The following is an 18,348-nucleotide window of genomic DNA, read 5'->3' as shown; positions in this document are numbered from 1 at the left end:
TTCTCTGTTTCTCCTCTAGGCTAACGCATCTCTTTCTTTCCCTCTTTATCTCTTTAATCTCCGCCATCGCAGAGATCTATCAATCACTGTAGGCTTTCACATACCAATAAATATAGATCACCAAGGGAGCTAGCCCACTTCCTCGAAACTGTCCTCTTTTCTCTCTTTCTCTCTCGCTCTCTTTCCTTCTCCTTCTCCATGTGGCCTATCGCATATTTATATCTGCTGTCGGATGCAGCGCTCTAAAAAGAAAGCATTAATAAAACAAGGGTAATACTTTGGCAACGGTCCCTCGCCTTTGTGTCCCATTGTCCCCGAGTAGAAATACAGCGCACGGTTGAGAATTCAACAAAGATGTAAGACATTCTGTTTCTGGTGTTCTCGCACTGGAGAGAGCAGCTGCAGATTTCAGAACAGAGTGTCTTAACCTGGTTTAATGATCGGACTAATAATACAGTATCGTCTAATAAACAGCAACATTTGGGTCTACAGACTTAAGCCACGCCCTTATAGGAACTTAGGATATGAGATAGAGAAGAAACAAAGACAGAGCAAAAGAGTGATAGAGACTGAGACAGAGAGGAAGGTGGAAGGCAAGCACAACATAAAAGTAAATGCAGTTAGTGCCTCCTAGTGAACATAAAACAAAAAGACAGTTCTTTCACCGTTCTTCTTTCAGACTTAGATGCTTGAAAGAAGCTTACTCGTCTGTGTGTGTGTGTGTGTGTGTGTGTGTGTATACAGTAGAGCAGAGTGAGCTCTTGAGGCAATGCCATCTCCCCAGCATGTCTCCATATGGCCTGTTCTTTTGCCCACCACCTGCATAAATGACTCCATTTCCCAGCTGCCACCACAGGCAGGTCTCCAGCAGCCGCTCAGCCTCGTGGAAACGCTTGTCATGATTGTAGCAGAGAGATTACTTTCATCCTGTTCGAGCATTTAGGGCGAAGAGCGCTCTAGCAGCCACATAAAAATGCAAATGTGCGACACAAAATGGCTTGTTGAGAAAGTCCAGCCGCAGCATTTTTAAGCCGTGTGTGTACGTGTGTGTACATACGTCTTTTAAAACACACTCTATAGTGTACAACAGTTTCTTTCCACTTTGGTATCCCCAAGTTTAAAGTGCCTGGTATCTAAGATCTAGTAGCTACTGCATGCTGAACAATCCAGCTTAGTCTGACTAGCTATCAGCTACCACACAGGCTATGCTAGCCAACTGGATTTAGATTTAAATAAATTCTTGAATTAAAGCTATTTACTCAACTAAAACCGAAAACCATACAAATATTTACAAAAACCATATATATTTACGGGGTCTATCAGTTTGATCAGTTATACTTGTGCGTTAGGGATGGAATCAACTAGCTTGACCTACAAATAAACAAGGTTAGCAATAGAGTTGAAATACATACGGTAGATGCTAAGTAGCATAGAAATATCTACATGGAACAAGACTAGAATATAGATATTTACAATAAACAAGACTAGCATACAGATATCCCTCTTAAACAGGACAAGCATACAGATATTAACACTGATCAAGACTAGCATAGAGATTATATCTATACTGAACAACATTAGCATAGTGGTATCTACTTTGAACAAAACTAGCATATCAGCATTGATCGAGACTAGCATAGAGATTGTATCCACACTGTTAAAGCCTAGCAAACAGATATCTACACTGATATAGACAAGCATAGAGATAATATCAATTTTAAACAATATTAGCATACAGATATCTACCTTGAACAAGACTAGCTTACTGATATCTTCACTGAACAAGACTAGCCAACTGGTATCCACATTGAGCAAGACTAGCATACAGATATTTACTGAACAAGACTAGAATATAGATGATATGTACATTGAATAAGACTAGAATACATATATCTACCTTGAACAAGACTAGCTTACAGATATCTACCTTGAACAAGACTAGCATACAGATATCTACAGTGAACAGAACTAGTATAAAAATGGTATCGGTCTTGATCAAAACTAGCCTACTGATATTTACATCTAGACTAGCATGCAGCCAAAATTTGCAAAACACAAAGTTTGAATATATGAACAATTTTGTGATCTACCAAATGACCAAGGCAAGCGTGATGCCACAACATTCTGATAATACTCATGTTAACGTGTTGCGTATACCACAACTTCCAAAAAGAAACTTCTAGAAATTCGGCTTTGCCAAATATTGATTGGGGATAAGTTATAGTAGAAAGTGACAGAGATGATCAGTCATGGCTGTCACTCCTTGTCAGGGGAGTTTTCCTGAAGGAATCCCTAAAGGAATAAAAGTACATTGCAAGCGTAATAAAGAAGCTGGAAAAGTTAGAAACACAAGTCTTTTTCTTTCATATATTTAATATAGTGTGTATGTGTGAGAGAGAGAGCGGTGTACTACACACAGCTTTGGGCACTGTAATACACTTCACTAAACCCATTAACACAGTTATATTCATACTGATTGTGTGTTTTATTGTGTTGCTCTGATGTTCAGTGTGTTCAATGTTGAAGGTAAGAGCTGAGTGTTAATTGTTAAATGTTGTTGAATGTTCTACTCTAAGCCACTTTTGCAGTAAGTTCTGTCGGCCTTTCTTCTCTGTACAATCTTTGTTTTTTGGCTTTACTGTATAACAACCTGTCCAACCCTTTTGTCTTGTTTCTTTTGTTTATTTTTTTTCTCTTGTCTCTCTTTCTCCCTCGTTCCCTCGTTCCTCACCTCCCTCCCTCCCTTCCTCCCTCCCTCCTACCTACCCGACCTCCCTTCTTCGTTCCCTTCCTGCAGGATGTGCGTTTGTCACGTTTTCTACCAGGGCTATGGCACAGAATGCAATCAAAGCCATGCATCAGTCTCAGACCATGGAGGTACTGTATTCTCGTCCCTCTCTCTCTCTCTCTCTCTCTCTCTCTCTCTCTCTCTCTCTCTCTCTCTCTCTCTCTATTCAGCTGCCTACTATTACTTCTCCTCTCATCCTTCTTTCTGTCACTCTCTCCTGTCTGTCACCAACTGATCAGTCTTCTCCTTTCACACTTTCTTCCATTTTTCCCCCTCCCATCTGTTTTGCCACTTTTTTCACTCTCACCAACTATCTCTCTCTCTTGCTCTCTCTCTCTCTCTCTCTCTCTCTCTCTCTCTCTCTCTCTCTCTCTCTCTCGTCTTTTTTCAATCTCGCTATCTCTTTTTGTCTCTCACACCCCCCAGTCTCTTTTGGCCAGCATCACAGCTCCAACCCTCAGCCAAAAGTCTGTTGCTTCAAACTTACACAAAAGTAGGACAAAACTTTAAAACAAATCGGAGAGAAGCAGTGAGAAGTAAGAAAGAGAGAGACCGGATACTCAGGGTCGGCTGGAACAGGCAATTCTATGGCCACCAGTGGGTGTCTGAAAGGACCCCTGGGTGAAGGCAGGCTGCCATTAGCTGCGTCATGCACTTACAGAATGCGAGACGTTTTAATAACACAGGTGTAATAGTACTCACCAAGTCCTTAGTGTTTAGCTGTCCATCTTACTGCCTGTCAAAATGTCACTGACAGAGGCTGACAGACGTCTAATACAGAGCCTGCTTGTGTCTCTGTATGTGTGTGTGTGTGTGTGTGTGTGTGTGTGTGTGTGTGTGTGTGTGTGTGTGTGTGTGTGTGTGTGTGTGTGTGTGTGTGTCTCTGCTCCTTGCTATGTACGTAGATACATTTCCGGCCACCATTAACCTTAAAATTGCTTCTGATTATTGAATTTAACAGAATGTAGTCTTTGAAAGTCCACGTCTGAATCTCGCTAGATGTCAGCGAACTGACACTTTGGCTGAGAAAGAAACGGTTTAGACTTCAATAAAACACGCTCATGTAATCGCCTCAGAAAACACTTATTACTGATTGGCCGATAGGTCTCATTATCGTTAGCCTCTAAGATATAATCACAGTTTGTAATCCGTGCTCATCAAAATATCTATCCATGCCTATTATATGCCGGGATTATGCTGTAAACTGAATAAAAACTTTAAACATGCATCTATAGCATGAATATTTACAACATTAGAGAACACCGTTCATTTTGTTTTGTGGTAAAAAAAAAAAAAAAAAAAAAAAGTGGCCAAATTGCTGCATGTGTGTGTCTGTGTCTGTTTGTGTGTGTGTGTCTGTGTCTTTTTCCGGTCATTGCCAACGGTCAGGCGAAAGTAATTCCAGGCACTAAATTGTTCCGGGTTTGTTGTTTATTTTTTCATAAAAATTAACATATGTTCGCACACGTCACTCGCTTTTCTTGCACAGAGGAATTTGTGGCCTTTCTGAATGTCACGACTTAATGAAAACTGATGTGACACACACACACACACACACACACACACACATATATATATATATATATATATATATATATATATATATATATATATATATATATATATATATATATATATATATATATATATATATATACAGTGTGTTTGTATAGTTTTCTCTCTGAGGGCTATTTTAAGGGTTGCAGTTTGCCCCAATCTCTCCCTTAGATACTCTTACCTGTTTGATCTGCTCTTTTTGCTTCTCTTTCTCTCTCTCTCTCTCTCTCTCTCTCTCTCTCTCTCTCTCTCTCTCTCTCTCTCTCTCTCTCTCTCTCACTTTCTCTCTCTCTCTCTCTCTCTCTCTCTCTCTCATTTCATTCTCAGTCCTTTTTTATGTATGTAATTATGTATGTTTATATATGCATGCAGTTGGAGTGTGCGTTTTGTATTGTATGTTTGTGTCCTATAAAACCATCATCCACGTTTCAACACAGATTGCACATACTGGCGAGTGATCCTGTGAAATTGCAGCATTTGGCTTTAAATGTTGCTCGTAATTGTAGGTTAAGAATTACTTCATTTAGAATTTTGTCCATTTACGGATGGTAAATATAATATTAAATTATGACCATTCCATTTTTCTGATGCACAGTTTGCAGTATTCTGGGGAAAATTGATTATTAAAAATAGGCAAAAAGATTAAATTAATAGAAACAAATTATGATAATGAAAAATTTCTACACTGTATGGACAAAAAATTGGAGTGGATTTTGGAGTGTGCTTATGGAGATTTGTGTTCCTTCAACAAAGGTGTTAGTAAAGTCAGGTACTGATGTAGGTGAGGTGAGGAGGCTCTATGGGGTTGAGGTCAGAGCTCTATAGCAGGCTATGCAAAATCTTTCACTTCAACCCATGTAAAGCATTTCTTCATGGAGCTGGCTTTGTGCACAGGGGCATTGCCACTTGTTGTGAAACAAGTTTGGGTCTCCTAGTTCAATGAATGAAAAGTTTAATGGTCCAGTGACATCCTATATATTTGTGTGCCTCCAAATATGTGGTAACAGTTTGTGGAAGAACCACATACGGCTAAAAAAGTCAGGTGCACCAATAATTTTGTCTATATAAAGATTTTTTGGGTATAGGAAGAAGGAATTTTGTTAAACTTAAAATAAGAGATAGCTGTGGGTGAAAATAGTGAAAGATGACATGTTTGTTTTTCCGGAACTTTCTAAGAGGGAGATCAGTCAAGCAATTTCTAATCAATGTTAATGCCTCTAGGGTCAAATCCTCTCCTCTTTATGACTTCATTGCTGTATTACTGTCGATGCTCAAAATGCAGAATACACCAAAACCACAGAAGCGAAACAGAAAGACCTTACTGGCATTTTGATAACAGTGGGTGTCATAGTTTTTGAATTTTTGCAAAAACAATATTGCCTAGATATGAAGTATTGCCATGATACGTCAATGCGATATTTTCAGTTATAGACGATTAGGCTAAATCGAGTTGAACACTTTATTCGGTGCCTAATACACTACTGTAGATATGAGGGAACTAATATAAAGAGAACTTTGCACTCTGAAGGGCTTCAAATATTACAGCCCCAGTTTTACATCTGAAAGAAAGATTGGTGGTTTTTATTTTCGGTTCTGTGTGTCCTGAATTTCGGTTTCAACCATAAATGTTTATTCTGGCGCTAGTAATGGTTTCTCAGATTAGCCTAAATTACCTAATAGTTTTCGTTCCTTACTGAGAACTTTAAAGTATAGTATTTGTAGCGCATGTAGTATTGTGTGTTCAGAAATGAATAGTGTAATATTGCTACCTAAATTATGTACAAATATCTCAGAACGCCGACAAAGCCTTTGCAGTGAAGCCGGTGAGTGTGTTTTATTACACAAACACAAATCAGGAGCAAAACGCTGACGTAGGGTGTGTTGGTGTTGCTGAGGAGAATGTACTGCCACGGTATTACCCAACTGAACATCCAGGTAAATTAGTTTACCAAATATGTAAGAGCTTTGGGAGCTTACAATTCAATTCAATTTTTTATTTGTGTAGCGCTTTTTACAATGGACGTTGTCTCAAAGCAGCTTTACACAGATAAAGCAGTAATAAAGTTATATAAAAATTGTAAGTTATAAAAGTTTTACAAAAATATTGCCTATAAGTTAGTTCCTTATAATTGTTTATCCCTGATGAGCAAGCCAGTGGCGACTGTGGCAAGAAAAAACTCCCTGAGATCCCTGACTTTAGGACAGAGGCAACAATTTCAGGCATTAAATGTGTGTTAATTATTGTGAAATGTCATGCAACCGGCAATTAGCATTTGTGCCACTTGCTAAGCGCCGCATTATGATTAAATGCTAATAATTTGAGCTTTAATTTTGGATTGTAGTGCTTTAAACAGCTCAGCTCGGTCCGTCTCATGTGTAAGTCAGAATTGGAGGGTAACGAGACAGACATAGGAATGAGCAAGCAGAATGTGTGTTTGTGTGTGTGTGTGTGTGTGTGTGTGTGTGTGTGTGTGTGTGTGTGTGTGCGTGTGCGTGTGAGGGAGTAATGAGATTTTTAGGTCTCTTGAGATGCATGGTCCAAGATGGAATCACTTGACTGACACCTCAGGCACAGTCTCATTCCTTTTTTTATATTTTTTTTTTATTTTTATCCATCCTTCATTTAAAGGGGAAAAAAAAAATCAATCCTACCATTTAAACGAGAAACGTGAAGTCTGCTCAAGGAGCGCTGGCTGTCTTTTAAATGCTTCTACACTCTCCAAAAAAGAGCAGCGTGTTTGGTTCTAATGTTGCCTTCAGTCACTTCTAACGGAGAGAGTTCTAATATTGTCTAATTTATGTAGTAATAAAATATTTTCAATTTGCATTACTGGTATAACATTAAAAGTATATACTATTGATAATTGTAATTGGAGAAGGTTCTAATTTCTAAAATAGAATTTGAGTTTTTCATAGAAGACCTGCGAAAACTAATCAATGGAACTGAACAAACTTAATAATAAATATACACTAAATGAAAAAATTTATTGGGACACCTGACTTTTCCAGCCATATGTGCTTTTTTCCCAAACTGTTACAACAAAGTTGGAGGTTCACAATTGTATAGTATAACTTTGGATGTGGTATCGTTACATTTCCCTTCACTTGATCTAGGAGACACAAACCTGTTCCAGCAGGACAATGCCCCTGTGCACAGGTCTATAAAGATTTACATGGTCTGGAGTGAAAGATCTTGAATGGCTTGCTATAAAGCTCTGACCTCAACCGTATCCAAAACATTTGGGATGAATTGGAACGCTGACTGCACCCCAGGTTTCCTCACCTCTTCTACAAGCACAAATCTCCACTATCACTTACAATCACTGGAACATCTTTCCAGAAGAATGGCGGTTATTATACCAGCAAATGCAAACTGAATGGTCTTATGGTCAAAATACTTTTATCTATATAAATAATAAATGCTTAGAATCAGCAGGAACAAACAAGTACAAATGGCTTGAAATAGGTTTAATACACTTAGAATTGGTTTGTTGTAATCATATAATATTACATACTACATCATATTTGACTATATTTGAGATGTTTCCAATTGCTAATATACCATTTAGTTGGAATGTTTGATCGAGTTGAGTGTGAGATACATGGCCTCTGATGGGATCTCTTCACTAATACATCAGGCACAATTTCAGGAACGTACACTAACACACACAAATATATATTTCGATGTGTTAAATGGGGATCAAAACAGAGCAAGTGAATTCAACTTAGTATTCCAATTGCACATTTTTCAATTTATGAGACCACCGGTGTATATTTAACTTCGCTGCATATTTTATTTGCATATAAACGACACAAGTATTCGATAATATTGACAGATTGTCGGATGTCATCAGTATCGTACCGTAGCTCGTGGCCTGAATTGTAATTATGCCTCATTAGGGTTTGTGAGGAATAATTATTTGATTAAACTACTTGTATACATAAGGGATAATCCATGTCTCAGTATGTACTATGACTTTAAGGCACAACGTGGAAGAAGAATCACGTGAATGATGTGAAGCAGTGTGCTTCAAAATGGTGTCGAGCTGTGGATTATCCTGCTTATACCATTGTCTTTTGCTAAGTTATAGTTAAAGTTAATATAAGTTACAGATGTCACAAAAATGTATTATTATTTTTTATTTATTTGTATATATTTATTTTCATCATAAAGCTGTTGGTGTTAATTCCTTGTGCCATTTTTTTTATTATTATTATTATTTTTAACGTATCGTCATAGCTACTATATTAGCTAAATGAAAATGATTATAGGGTCATTAGGAAGTATGGACAATAGCTGTCTCTCTCTGTATGTGAATGGGACTGTATGTTATTAGGCAGCACATAAATACAGAACCCGGAAGAATTTGTGCATACAATACTTAATGTAAGCAAACCCGCCAGCCAATCAGAATCGAGGATTCAGCATTTACGTAGCTGCCATTTTGTGAGTATGTACGAATACTTTTGGGTTCAAAAGTGAGCGTGTAATGCCTGGTGCACACTGTGCCATTTAAATAAACCTTTGCGATTGTTTCTTGTCAGCTTGTATGAACATTCTGCCCATGTCACACTGTTGGATCTCAGCTGTCATAATGTTAGAGTGTACGACAGTCAAAAACTGACGCACACAAGAAAAAATCGTCCGAAGTTTTACGTCATCAATCCGTGAAACTAACAGACACGCTTTTTCCCGCTAATGTTATCTAGCAGCAAACAAAAACGATGTGTAGCGTTCATTTTTGTTAATGACATGCCTTGATAATAAAACGCTCCTTTTGTTTCTCCCTCTTGCTGTACTGTTTACCTGACTCGTTTGACTTTTTCTCGGAGGTGGTTTTAAGTTAGCGCACTAATCAGGTTCGGCGATCCAGTCGGTTCTTGGTTTGACGGTCGTCAGAGGAGAAGTCACACTGCAGGATCGAGTCTGAAAATCTCTGACACTGCCAGAAATCATCGCAGGAGAAAAAAATTATCTCAATGGACATTAATCGGCTGTCGGTGAACATGTCAAATCAGCGATCAAAGCCTACAGATTTAGGCCTAGGATTATAGGAATCTTTTAGGATTTTTTTGAACTTGTCTCAGACGACCAAATCGTGGCCAAAATCGCAGTGTGCACCTGGCTTAGTTCTGTGATTAGTTTTCCCACCCCATCGTCTCACTGTCCTGGTTGGGGCAGAGTTAGAGTGTTTGTAAGGGTTGTGTTAGTCACACAAGAGCAGCGATAATGATTATGTAGATTCACTTAAACAGTGGCTGCCTGCTTTAACACTTGCTTGGAGTGTCAGAAAATCGAGAAATCGACAGGCACGAACATGTAATATAGGAGTGATACACACTTACACTCTTGTTGTACACTCTCACACACACATCACACATACACACAGAGAGCCCCGCGCACACACACACACACACACACACAGACAGACAGACTCGCGCGCGCACACAGATACACAGACACACTCATTATGTGCTCTATTGTGTACTCTCAGTACAGACCCTAAGGGCTTTAGGCATTATAGGCTGCTCTCTGAGGTGTGTGAGTATATGTGTGTGAGAGACAGATTAGCACAGGATGCACTGTGGGCAGAGTCTCTCTCTCTTTCTTTCTCTCTCTATTTCTCTCTCTCTCTCTCTCTCTCGCTCTCATTTGCTCTCACTCGCTCTGAAGCACATGATGATGAAATCGCTTTATAAAGCGGGAAATCGTTTTCTGGGGAAATATCACCAACCCATACACACACAGCCTCTTGTCTCCTACTCCTGTGTATGTGTGTGTGTGTGTGTGTGTGTGTGTGTGTGTGTGTGTGTGTGTGTGTGTGTGTGTGTGTGTGTGCTGCATGTGTGTCTGCATGTGTGTATGACAATGTTATGGCTTTTGGTAAATACCCAATTATACTAAATTGCCCCTTTTCCTCCTCTTTTTGCTTTCATTCTTGCCGTTTTTCTTCCCATCTCTCGCTCCCTTTCTCCCTCCTTTTCTTGTTGCCTGCATCTTCGGCTTTCATTCTGCCGTTCCACCTCTCTCTTTTTTTCCCCTTTACGCTAGACACTTCCCTCCCGACCTCTTTGTCCTCCGTCTCTTTAATTCATCCATAATTCATCTTTGCCTCCATTTTCCTATTTATTTACTGTCTCACTTGCTCCAATTTCTTTCTCTCTCCCCTCCCTTGCTTTCCTCTTGTCCTTATTTTCATGTCTATTGTTTCCTTTCTCCTTCTCTACTCTTCTCTTCTCTCATTTGCTCCCTTTTATCTCCTCCATCTTTGCTCTAACCTCTCTCTTTCTCTCTTTTTTTTATTTTTTTTATTTAATTTTTTTGTAGGGATGCTCCTCCCCCATGGTGGTGAAGTTCGCCGACACTCAGAAGGATAAGGAGCAGCGGCGGCTGCAGCAGCAGCTAGCTCAGCAGATGCAGCAGCTGAACAGCGCCTCCGCCTGGGGCAGTCTGACCGGCCTGACTGGCCTCACCCCGCAGTACCTGGCAGTAAGAGGCCACACCCACTCGGCCACGCCCATCAGCACCACAGTCAGTCACTGTCTCAGCCCCTCACTCTTCAGGCTCCGCCCACTCTCTTGTAGCAAGACGCCTCGAGTCTTCTCTCATTTTCCTTTCCGCTGTTTCTGTCTTTCCACCAGCTTTCATTAGCAAAGCGAAGCGAGTGTTCTCAATAGCGACAGGATGGAGGTGCTAATTGGATAAAACACAAGACACGATGAAGAGAATTGTGATGATGATCTTCTGAAGTGTTGAACCCAATTTAATCTTTCTTTTAAACAAAGGCTGATTCGGGTGCCTCAATTATTTTGTCGATTGCGAAGATGTTTTCCAATTTCTGGGAGTCTTCAGACATTATAATCGTCAAGGTTTTCTTGTTATAACAGACCCCTCCTTGCTAATAGTGTGCTTTGAAGGAGGTGAAATAAATATCCAGGTAAAAAAAAATCTGTCCTGGTAGTACAATAAGAAGTGGTTAAAAAAATTAAAAAAAGATAAAAAATAAGGGACATTCCCTTTCCAACACCTCCTGATTAGCCTGTGAACAATCTTAATCATCTTGATTTTTTTCAACCTTTAACGCCGCATTTTTTCTTTCTATTCTTTTAGTTTCTATTAGTATTGTTTCAATTTAAAATCTACTAGACTAGACCACAGACCCACAGGCATGTTTTTGAGTACGATTTTGGAACACAACATATGAATACGACCAAAAATCCTCTCAGAAGTTTCTGTTTATGCTAAAACAGCATGAAAAAACATGCCCAAACTTACACACATGACAACCAAGCTTTATTCCTGCTTGGTTTTATATATAAACTCAATAATATTTTACACAAAAACTCGCCTGTGGTCTGTGATTAGTGAATTATGTTGCTAGTTATGGCTTTTTACACTGTATAACCCCAGCATATTGTAATTCTAAACCCTGGTTTTGACCTGGGTAGCAGAATGTGAAAGTTTTTAGAAGTGTTTGAAACAGTTTAGATGCAGGGTTAGCGCTGCTTTTAACTCTGGGTTATAGCGTGTTCGACAATTATCACACATTTTGTGCAGTCATGGGATCCCTCGCACATTTTGTAAAACAGTAGCAGTTTGAGGGAGAAATTAACAACCAATTGCACCAAATGGAGTGAAAAATACTAGTAAAAAATCTAGTTAAAGATCTGACTGAAAAAAACTCCTGTTTAACTACATGGCCACACAACATTTTTTTTTGCTGTCAGTCTCTTTGTCATAGTTTTTGCTAGAGGTCGACCGATTTATCGGTTTTGTCGATTAATCAGCACTAATAATTGAATGCTGGAACTATCAGCTATTGGCAAAAGTCCATACTGATTTACGGCTCGCGTACGTTGCTGGAGTGGATAAAAAGGTCCGCTATCATTACGAGAGCGGCCTCTAGAGGCCAATCACTAACACAACATGATTGTTTGGATGGTTTGTTTTTACACATGCGCTAAGTTTTACATTGATATATTATGATACGATTCATATATTCATATTTATTTAATTTTACTTTTTAATGATTTAGTCCTTTTTTTGTTGTTGTAAAGTTTAGTACTATTTTACATGAAGTGTAAAATGTGTTAGTTTTTTTCCCAGTATCCATTTAAAAAACTTTTGGATGATTAATCAGTTATCGGCAAGTACGATCCAACGTAAATATCGTTATCGGTAACGCTATCGCTCGACCTCTAGTTTAGTTAAATTTTTTAGTTAAACCTGCAGTTTAGAAGGCTTAAATCAGCCTTTAGGTGGCAAAAAATAGCGAGACTAGCATTATACAAACCGGCCATGTACTATATTATTCCAAGCGTGGCACCGCAAATACGCGGATGACGTTGCTAACCCAGGATTTAGGAATGTCCAATTTCAAAACACGAAACAAGATAACTGTTCCTTAACCATTACTGTTTACTCAGCATTTCAACTGACCCAGGATTAGCTAGTGTAATTTTTAGTCCTAATTTTGCCGATCTGAAACCGAAAAGTATGATTTTTGTTCTCTGTGCTCTGAATGATTCACTGAGATTCACTGGAACTGATGCGATGGCTAAAATGTACATAGCAGAAATAATCTGTTTACTCTTCGCTCAGTTGTTTAAGACATTTCTGTCAAACCCCTGTACGGGTAACAGATTCCGTTTCCCTGAGCCTGGCTCTCATAGTTTATCCTCAAGGCTCTCCGAATATACTGTGTAGTATCCTTTTTCGAGCGCACCACTACTTGTCTTTATAGACATCATTAATCAGTATTCTAGCAGTTGTGGGGTTTTTAAATCTAAAACAACTGAAGGAGACAATCCAAGTTGTGTTTGGGTTATGTTTAAGCAGGTGGCACTTACTTGGCATTGCATGCCTGTAATCCAAGTGCGGTGCTACGCTACGTTTCTTCGCGCTTCGTGAATGCGTTTCTGCTTTGAGCAACTGTAGCATGATGTCCGTAGCTCTGGGACTTTTTCTTTACTCACTGATTTCCCTCGCTCTTTGTCTTTGTGTGTGTCTTTCTGCAGTTGCTACAGCAGGCAACCTCGTCCAGTAATCTAGGAGCGTTCAGTGGGATCCAGCAGATGGCAGGTACGTTGATTTCTGTCCATTCCTGACCCTAATCTGTCCCAGCGTGTAACCCTGTAATTTAACCCTTTTCTCCTAAACTCCCATTACTAAACCATTCCTGTTCTGGATCATTTAAACTCCAGCATGACTTTTGCTTTATTGTCGATTTAAAGGTCACTAGGAAAAATCAGCGAGCGCGTGTGTACGCGATGTTGCGTTGGTGCGCACACTATTGAAGGTGTATTTCTATCTCACACCCAGCATTCGCCTCTGACCAATGAATACAAAAAACGAATCGATGCAGCTGAGATTTGAAATAATGACAGCAAAACCTTGTTGCCTTGCAATACGGCATCGGAGCCCTTCGGATCTTCTGGGTTCCTTTTTCACAGAGGTGTCCTACATTTTGCCAAGGTGCCCCAAATGAATCCTCTGGTGAAAAGCGTTCTGTAGCTTGTCCTTTTTTTTTTTTTTTTTTTTTTTAAGGCTTTTTAACGCTCTAAAGCTTTTCGTCGCGCTTTAAAAGGACATAATCATTTTTTTTTCTTTTTTTTTTCTTCCCAAGCTTCTCCTTGCTCTGGATTGTGTCCTTTTTGACAGTTTTTAGTCAGAGAGGTCTCCATGGCCATGAAGATTTTAGTGCAGATGTCAGAAAGAAGGGAGGGATTTGCTTGTGCAGCATTCCTCCTCACTCTGTAGTATCTGCCCAGGTGATATGACAAAATTGTACAAATGCTTCCAGTTTTGCGCAGCAGGCGAACGATACGATACTTTGGGACGCGAGATTCCTTATTGTCGCCAGTGTTTTTGGTGTTTCAAAACCCAATTTTTTGCTCTTGTCTCTCTGGTTTGTACCGACACTGTAAAAGAGCGCACTTATTAGTCTAATCAGCTATCGAAAAGTGTGCTTCGTACCGCTCATTTCTTCCGGCTCCGCCCTCCACTTGCGAACCGCCGCTCGTCCACGCGGCCGCTGCCACATAAATATATATATATATATATATATATATATATATATATATATATATATATATATATATATATATATATATATATATATATATGTATGTATATATATATATATATATATATATATATATATATATATATATATATATATATATATATTGTGTATTTTAAAACATTACGCTACTGTAACTTGCAACATTTTGCAACATAAGATTCTTGGCTAGGCTAGACCATGTCTCTATTTACAAAATCTTTGTTATCATGGGGTTGTTGGAACGCGTTGTAAGTCGGAGACTACCTGTATAACAGTAAATATTACATAATACAGTGCATGAATCGATAAAAGATTAAATAGCATTAGAATTAAATTACAGTAGAGGACATGATATGCAGCATATGAATGTAAATTTTTTTCTTACTTGTGAAATACAAACATAGCAAGCTTGAGATCTAGCTCAGTTTTAGAGTGCACATTAGGCATACATTTGTTTAATCTTCAAACGTGGTCCATGCTTGATCAAGGATGCAGGCAGTATCATGTGAATGTATTGGTTTCGTGGCTACAGACCAGTATGCCGCACTTTGAAATGAACCCGTAAATCTACTGTACCCAGTCTGACCGTTATCTTTTTTAAGTTAATGTTTTTATTTAGAAATAACGATCTATTTAATTAAAAGCAGCATAGAACAGAAACGGAGAATCCGTTCCTGCAGCGTGTACAATAAAAGCCTGCGGTCTAAACAAATTGAACTTTGGATATTCGATGACAGTGAATCTTATGCTCTTTGAAAAATAGTTCGGATATTTTTTTAACGTCCTTTTCAAGTTCATCGCGTTAACGAGAGCTTCTCGCCTCGAACACGAGACAAGCGGGCAGATTGTGCCAGTAAGTGTGTGTCCGTGTTTGTCGCTGTAATCTAAATGTGTTAAAAATGCTTCCAAAATATTCAATAATTTTGCGAAGAATGCTTCAAAAAATGATTTATAATATTAGTGCAGGTCACATATGAGTAAAATTAAGTATATATATCTAGCCTCATGTATCTTGTGTATGTTGGGATTTTTCCTGTAAGGATAATAACACCACTTAAACATAATCAGCGCCCAGAGAGGATTTTTTTTTATTCCGGTCCAACTGTGTATAACTGCAAAAAAAACAGTGTGTGTGTGTGTGTGTGTGTGTCCTCATCGTCATGTGGTACGAAGCAGCAGGAGCCCGTGAGCTCACCAAGATCTTAGCGCCTTCTCTCAGTCGAATTGTGCATCTCGGTCGGATCCTTCCATCTGTCGCCTGGCAACGGGCCGTGATTGGCAGGCGCTGTGTGCAGCTGACATCTGGCGTGGGCGGAGCTACAAGCCATAAGGAGCTCTGAAACACACACTGAGCACTAAGAGCTAGTGAAATCTCTTCACTGACCACCCTCTGTCTACTGGGATGTCGAAGAACCTTGCACAAAACACACACACATACACACGCGCGTAAACACACTTTTACACACATGAACACATTTTCACTCCCACTTTTGCGTTTTTCTGCTTCTAACACTCCACTTCTCTCACATGCGAGCACGCACATTTTCTTACACGTCCTCCTACATGCTGAATTTCTTGTTTTCGCACTTTCGGGCGCATACACACACCCTCACACACACACACACAGATTTAGACACACACACATATATATATATATATATATATATATATATATATATATATATATATATATATATATATATATATATATATAAAAAAATTAAATGATGTACAACTTGTATAATTGTCCTCCTTGACCACTAGTCTCAGTGTGGGCCAGCTAATCAGCTGGCTTTTTTAGATAAACACACACACACACACACACACACACACACACACACACACACACACATACAAATGCCCCCCAAAATCTGGCTTCGATTTCAAGTCTATTCAGAAACACAAAAGGGCTCCTTAACTGCCTGTTCGCCTGCTGCTTCCTCCAGCAAAGTCTTTTTTTTTTCTCTCCACAAAGCTCTTCTCAGCCTCTTGGACTTTAGCACGCACACACACACACACACACACACACACACACAAAATTTTACACAGACTTTGACAACCTACAATGTTTTTCCTCATCACTCATTCTGTTCGTCCCTAAACACGAACAATGCATTTTCAGCTAGTATGTAGGCCACGCCCACTCCAGCTCCAGGTACATTTTCTGAAGCATCCAACAAAGACCAAACACAGATCGTAGCATTTATTTTCTTTTTTTTACAATCCTACTACAGATCTACCTTCAGTCCAGCATAAATCATGGCTTCTTTCTTGTTCTTTCATTGTACAAAGCAAGACCCACGATTAAAAGATGACTCCCACTTCAGTGTTTTAGCCCCTAGGGGTTCAGGATGATCTTTGTGATTTTTTTCTTTTCTTTTCTTATTTATCTACATTACTTCCTGAAAAAACGCTGACCCTCTAAAGGATTTCTTGAGCAAATTCCCTCACGATGCTTAATAGAGGAGTGGCATATATACTATAAGGACTTGGATCCTATAGGACAACAACAATATGTTTACACTCCTACATACTGGAACATCTATAGAATTAAAATCTCAATTCAGCTCTGTTTGTATAACTCTTTTAACAACAGACTCTGAGAAGTGTTGGCGGTGAGGAAAACCTCCCTGAAAAGTCATGAGGAAGAAACCTTGAGATGATCCAGGGTAAAAAAAAAACCCATTCTCATCTGGGTGACTACAGATTCTAAATACTGGGTTTTTTATTGTTAAATAAACATGAATGATGGACGAAACATCTAATGAAAACAAACTTGCTGGTTTAGGCTTCACTTATTTTAGGGAGCACTGAATGGATAATATATTTATCCCCAATGTACAAACCAGAGTCTGTGACAAAGAACAAATCCCAGAGACATTACGAGGAAAAAAACTTCAGATTTGGATTCAGATTCCAAACGAGATTCTAAATGATTTGCGGTGGACTTTATAACCAGGAAATTCATTCTAGTTTCCTCAAGAAGTCTATTTTGTTATCAAGACCAAAGCCATCTCTGCGTTTTCCAAGTGCTAAGATTCACAGTAATCTTATGTATACTTAAACTGTCTACTTGGAGTTGTACAATTCCTTGGTACAATCTCAAAGGCAAAAACTTTCACCACACAATCACTGACTAGAAATTTTTAGGGATTATGGACTTGGTGGTCAGTGCTTCTCGTCCAGAACAAAAGCAGGATTCATCTCAGCTTTTAAATGTACGTTTTTACCTCAGTTTCTGACTGAGATCTTTGGAGATTCCTAATCACAATGTGCAATCGCAAAGAAATCCAAGTCATCCAGAGTTATTCAGTAACATCTTCGGGTTCAGAAACTTGTCCCACACGTTTACTGTTGTTCTGCAGATTTTTTTACCTTCTTGTTCCTGCTTCTGTGGATGATTTTGAAGCCAGGAGTGTAACATTTCTCACAACACCGAGCCATTAGCCGACTGCCGGATGCTGTCAAACACCTGCGGCTAAGTGTCATGTGTGTATTTACACTGTGCTCTGCTCACTAGTCAGTCTGAGGGAGTATGCTGCATCAGTGCTGAGAGGCTTTTGCTGGAAAATCAGTGCAGAAGAGAGAAACTCACACTTTTCTTTGTCCATTCGACATTGCCATACTGTTCTGTGTAGCACTGAAACAGACAAGCAGAAAGAGTTGATCAGTATCGTTTCAAGAACAAGAACGCCATGCAGCGGCGACGATTTGTGCCAAACCTTTTGTGTGCCAAAATAGTACACAATTCAGTGCAATAATCTCAGACAAGGTGAGAGAGGTGCAACTGTGATGGTTGGTCATGTGTTGAGGAGGGACAGGGGGTATAGAAGAATGCTGAGGATGGAGCCGCCAGGTAGAAGGAATAAGGGAAAGGAGCAGGTTTATGGATTTGGTGAGGGAAGACATGTAGGTGGTTGTTTAGAAAGAGGCAGATGT

The 18,348-nt window shown here is 39.2% G+C and overlaps 1 protein-coding gene across 50 annotated transcripts in view; it reads left to right on the top strand.

Moving 5' to 3' along the window:
* The window catches only part of celf2 (cugbp, Elav-like family member 2), a 181,922-nt gene that overhangs the window by 142,601 nt on the left and 20,973 nt on the right, over positions 1-18,348 (top strand). For 26 of the 50 annotated variants that reach the window (XM_083528506.1, XM_083528534.1, XM_083528532.1 and 23 more), the window contains 3 exons: positions 2,798-2,877; positions 10,674-10,835; positions 13,364-13,427. In XM_083528506.1, coding sequence (XP_083384632.1) covers positions 2,798-2,877; positions 10,674-10,835; positions 13,364-13,427 — 306 coding nt within the window. Of the gene's footprint in view, positions 1-2,797; positions 2,878-10,673; positions 10,878-13,363; positions 13,428-18,348 lie in introns of all 50 variants that reach the window. The other 24 variants (XM_083528527.1, XM_083528526.1, XM_083528522.1 and 21 more) reach the window with 1 other exon arrangement.

This window comes from Silurus aristotelis (genome assembly GCF_946808225.1).
Source record: "Silurus aristotelis genome assembly, chromosome: 24".
Classification (NCBI taxonomy): Eukaryota; Metazoa; Chordata; class Actinopteri; order Siluriformes; family Siluridae; genus Silurus; species Silurus aristotelis.
This window is presented reverse-complemented; position numbering and strand designations above follow the sequence as displayed.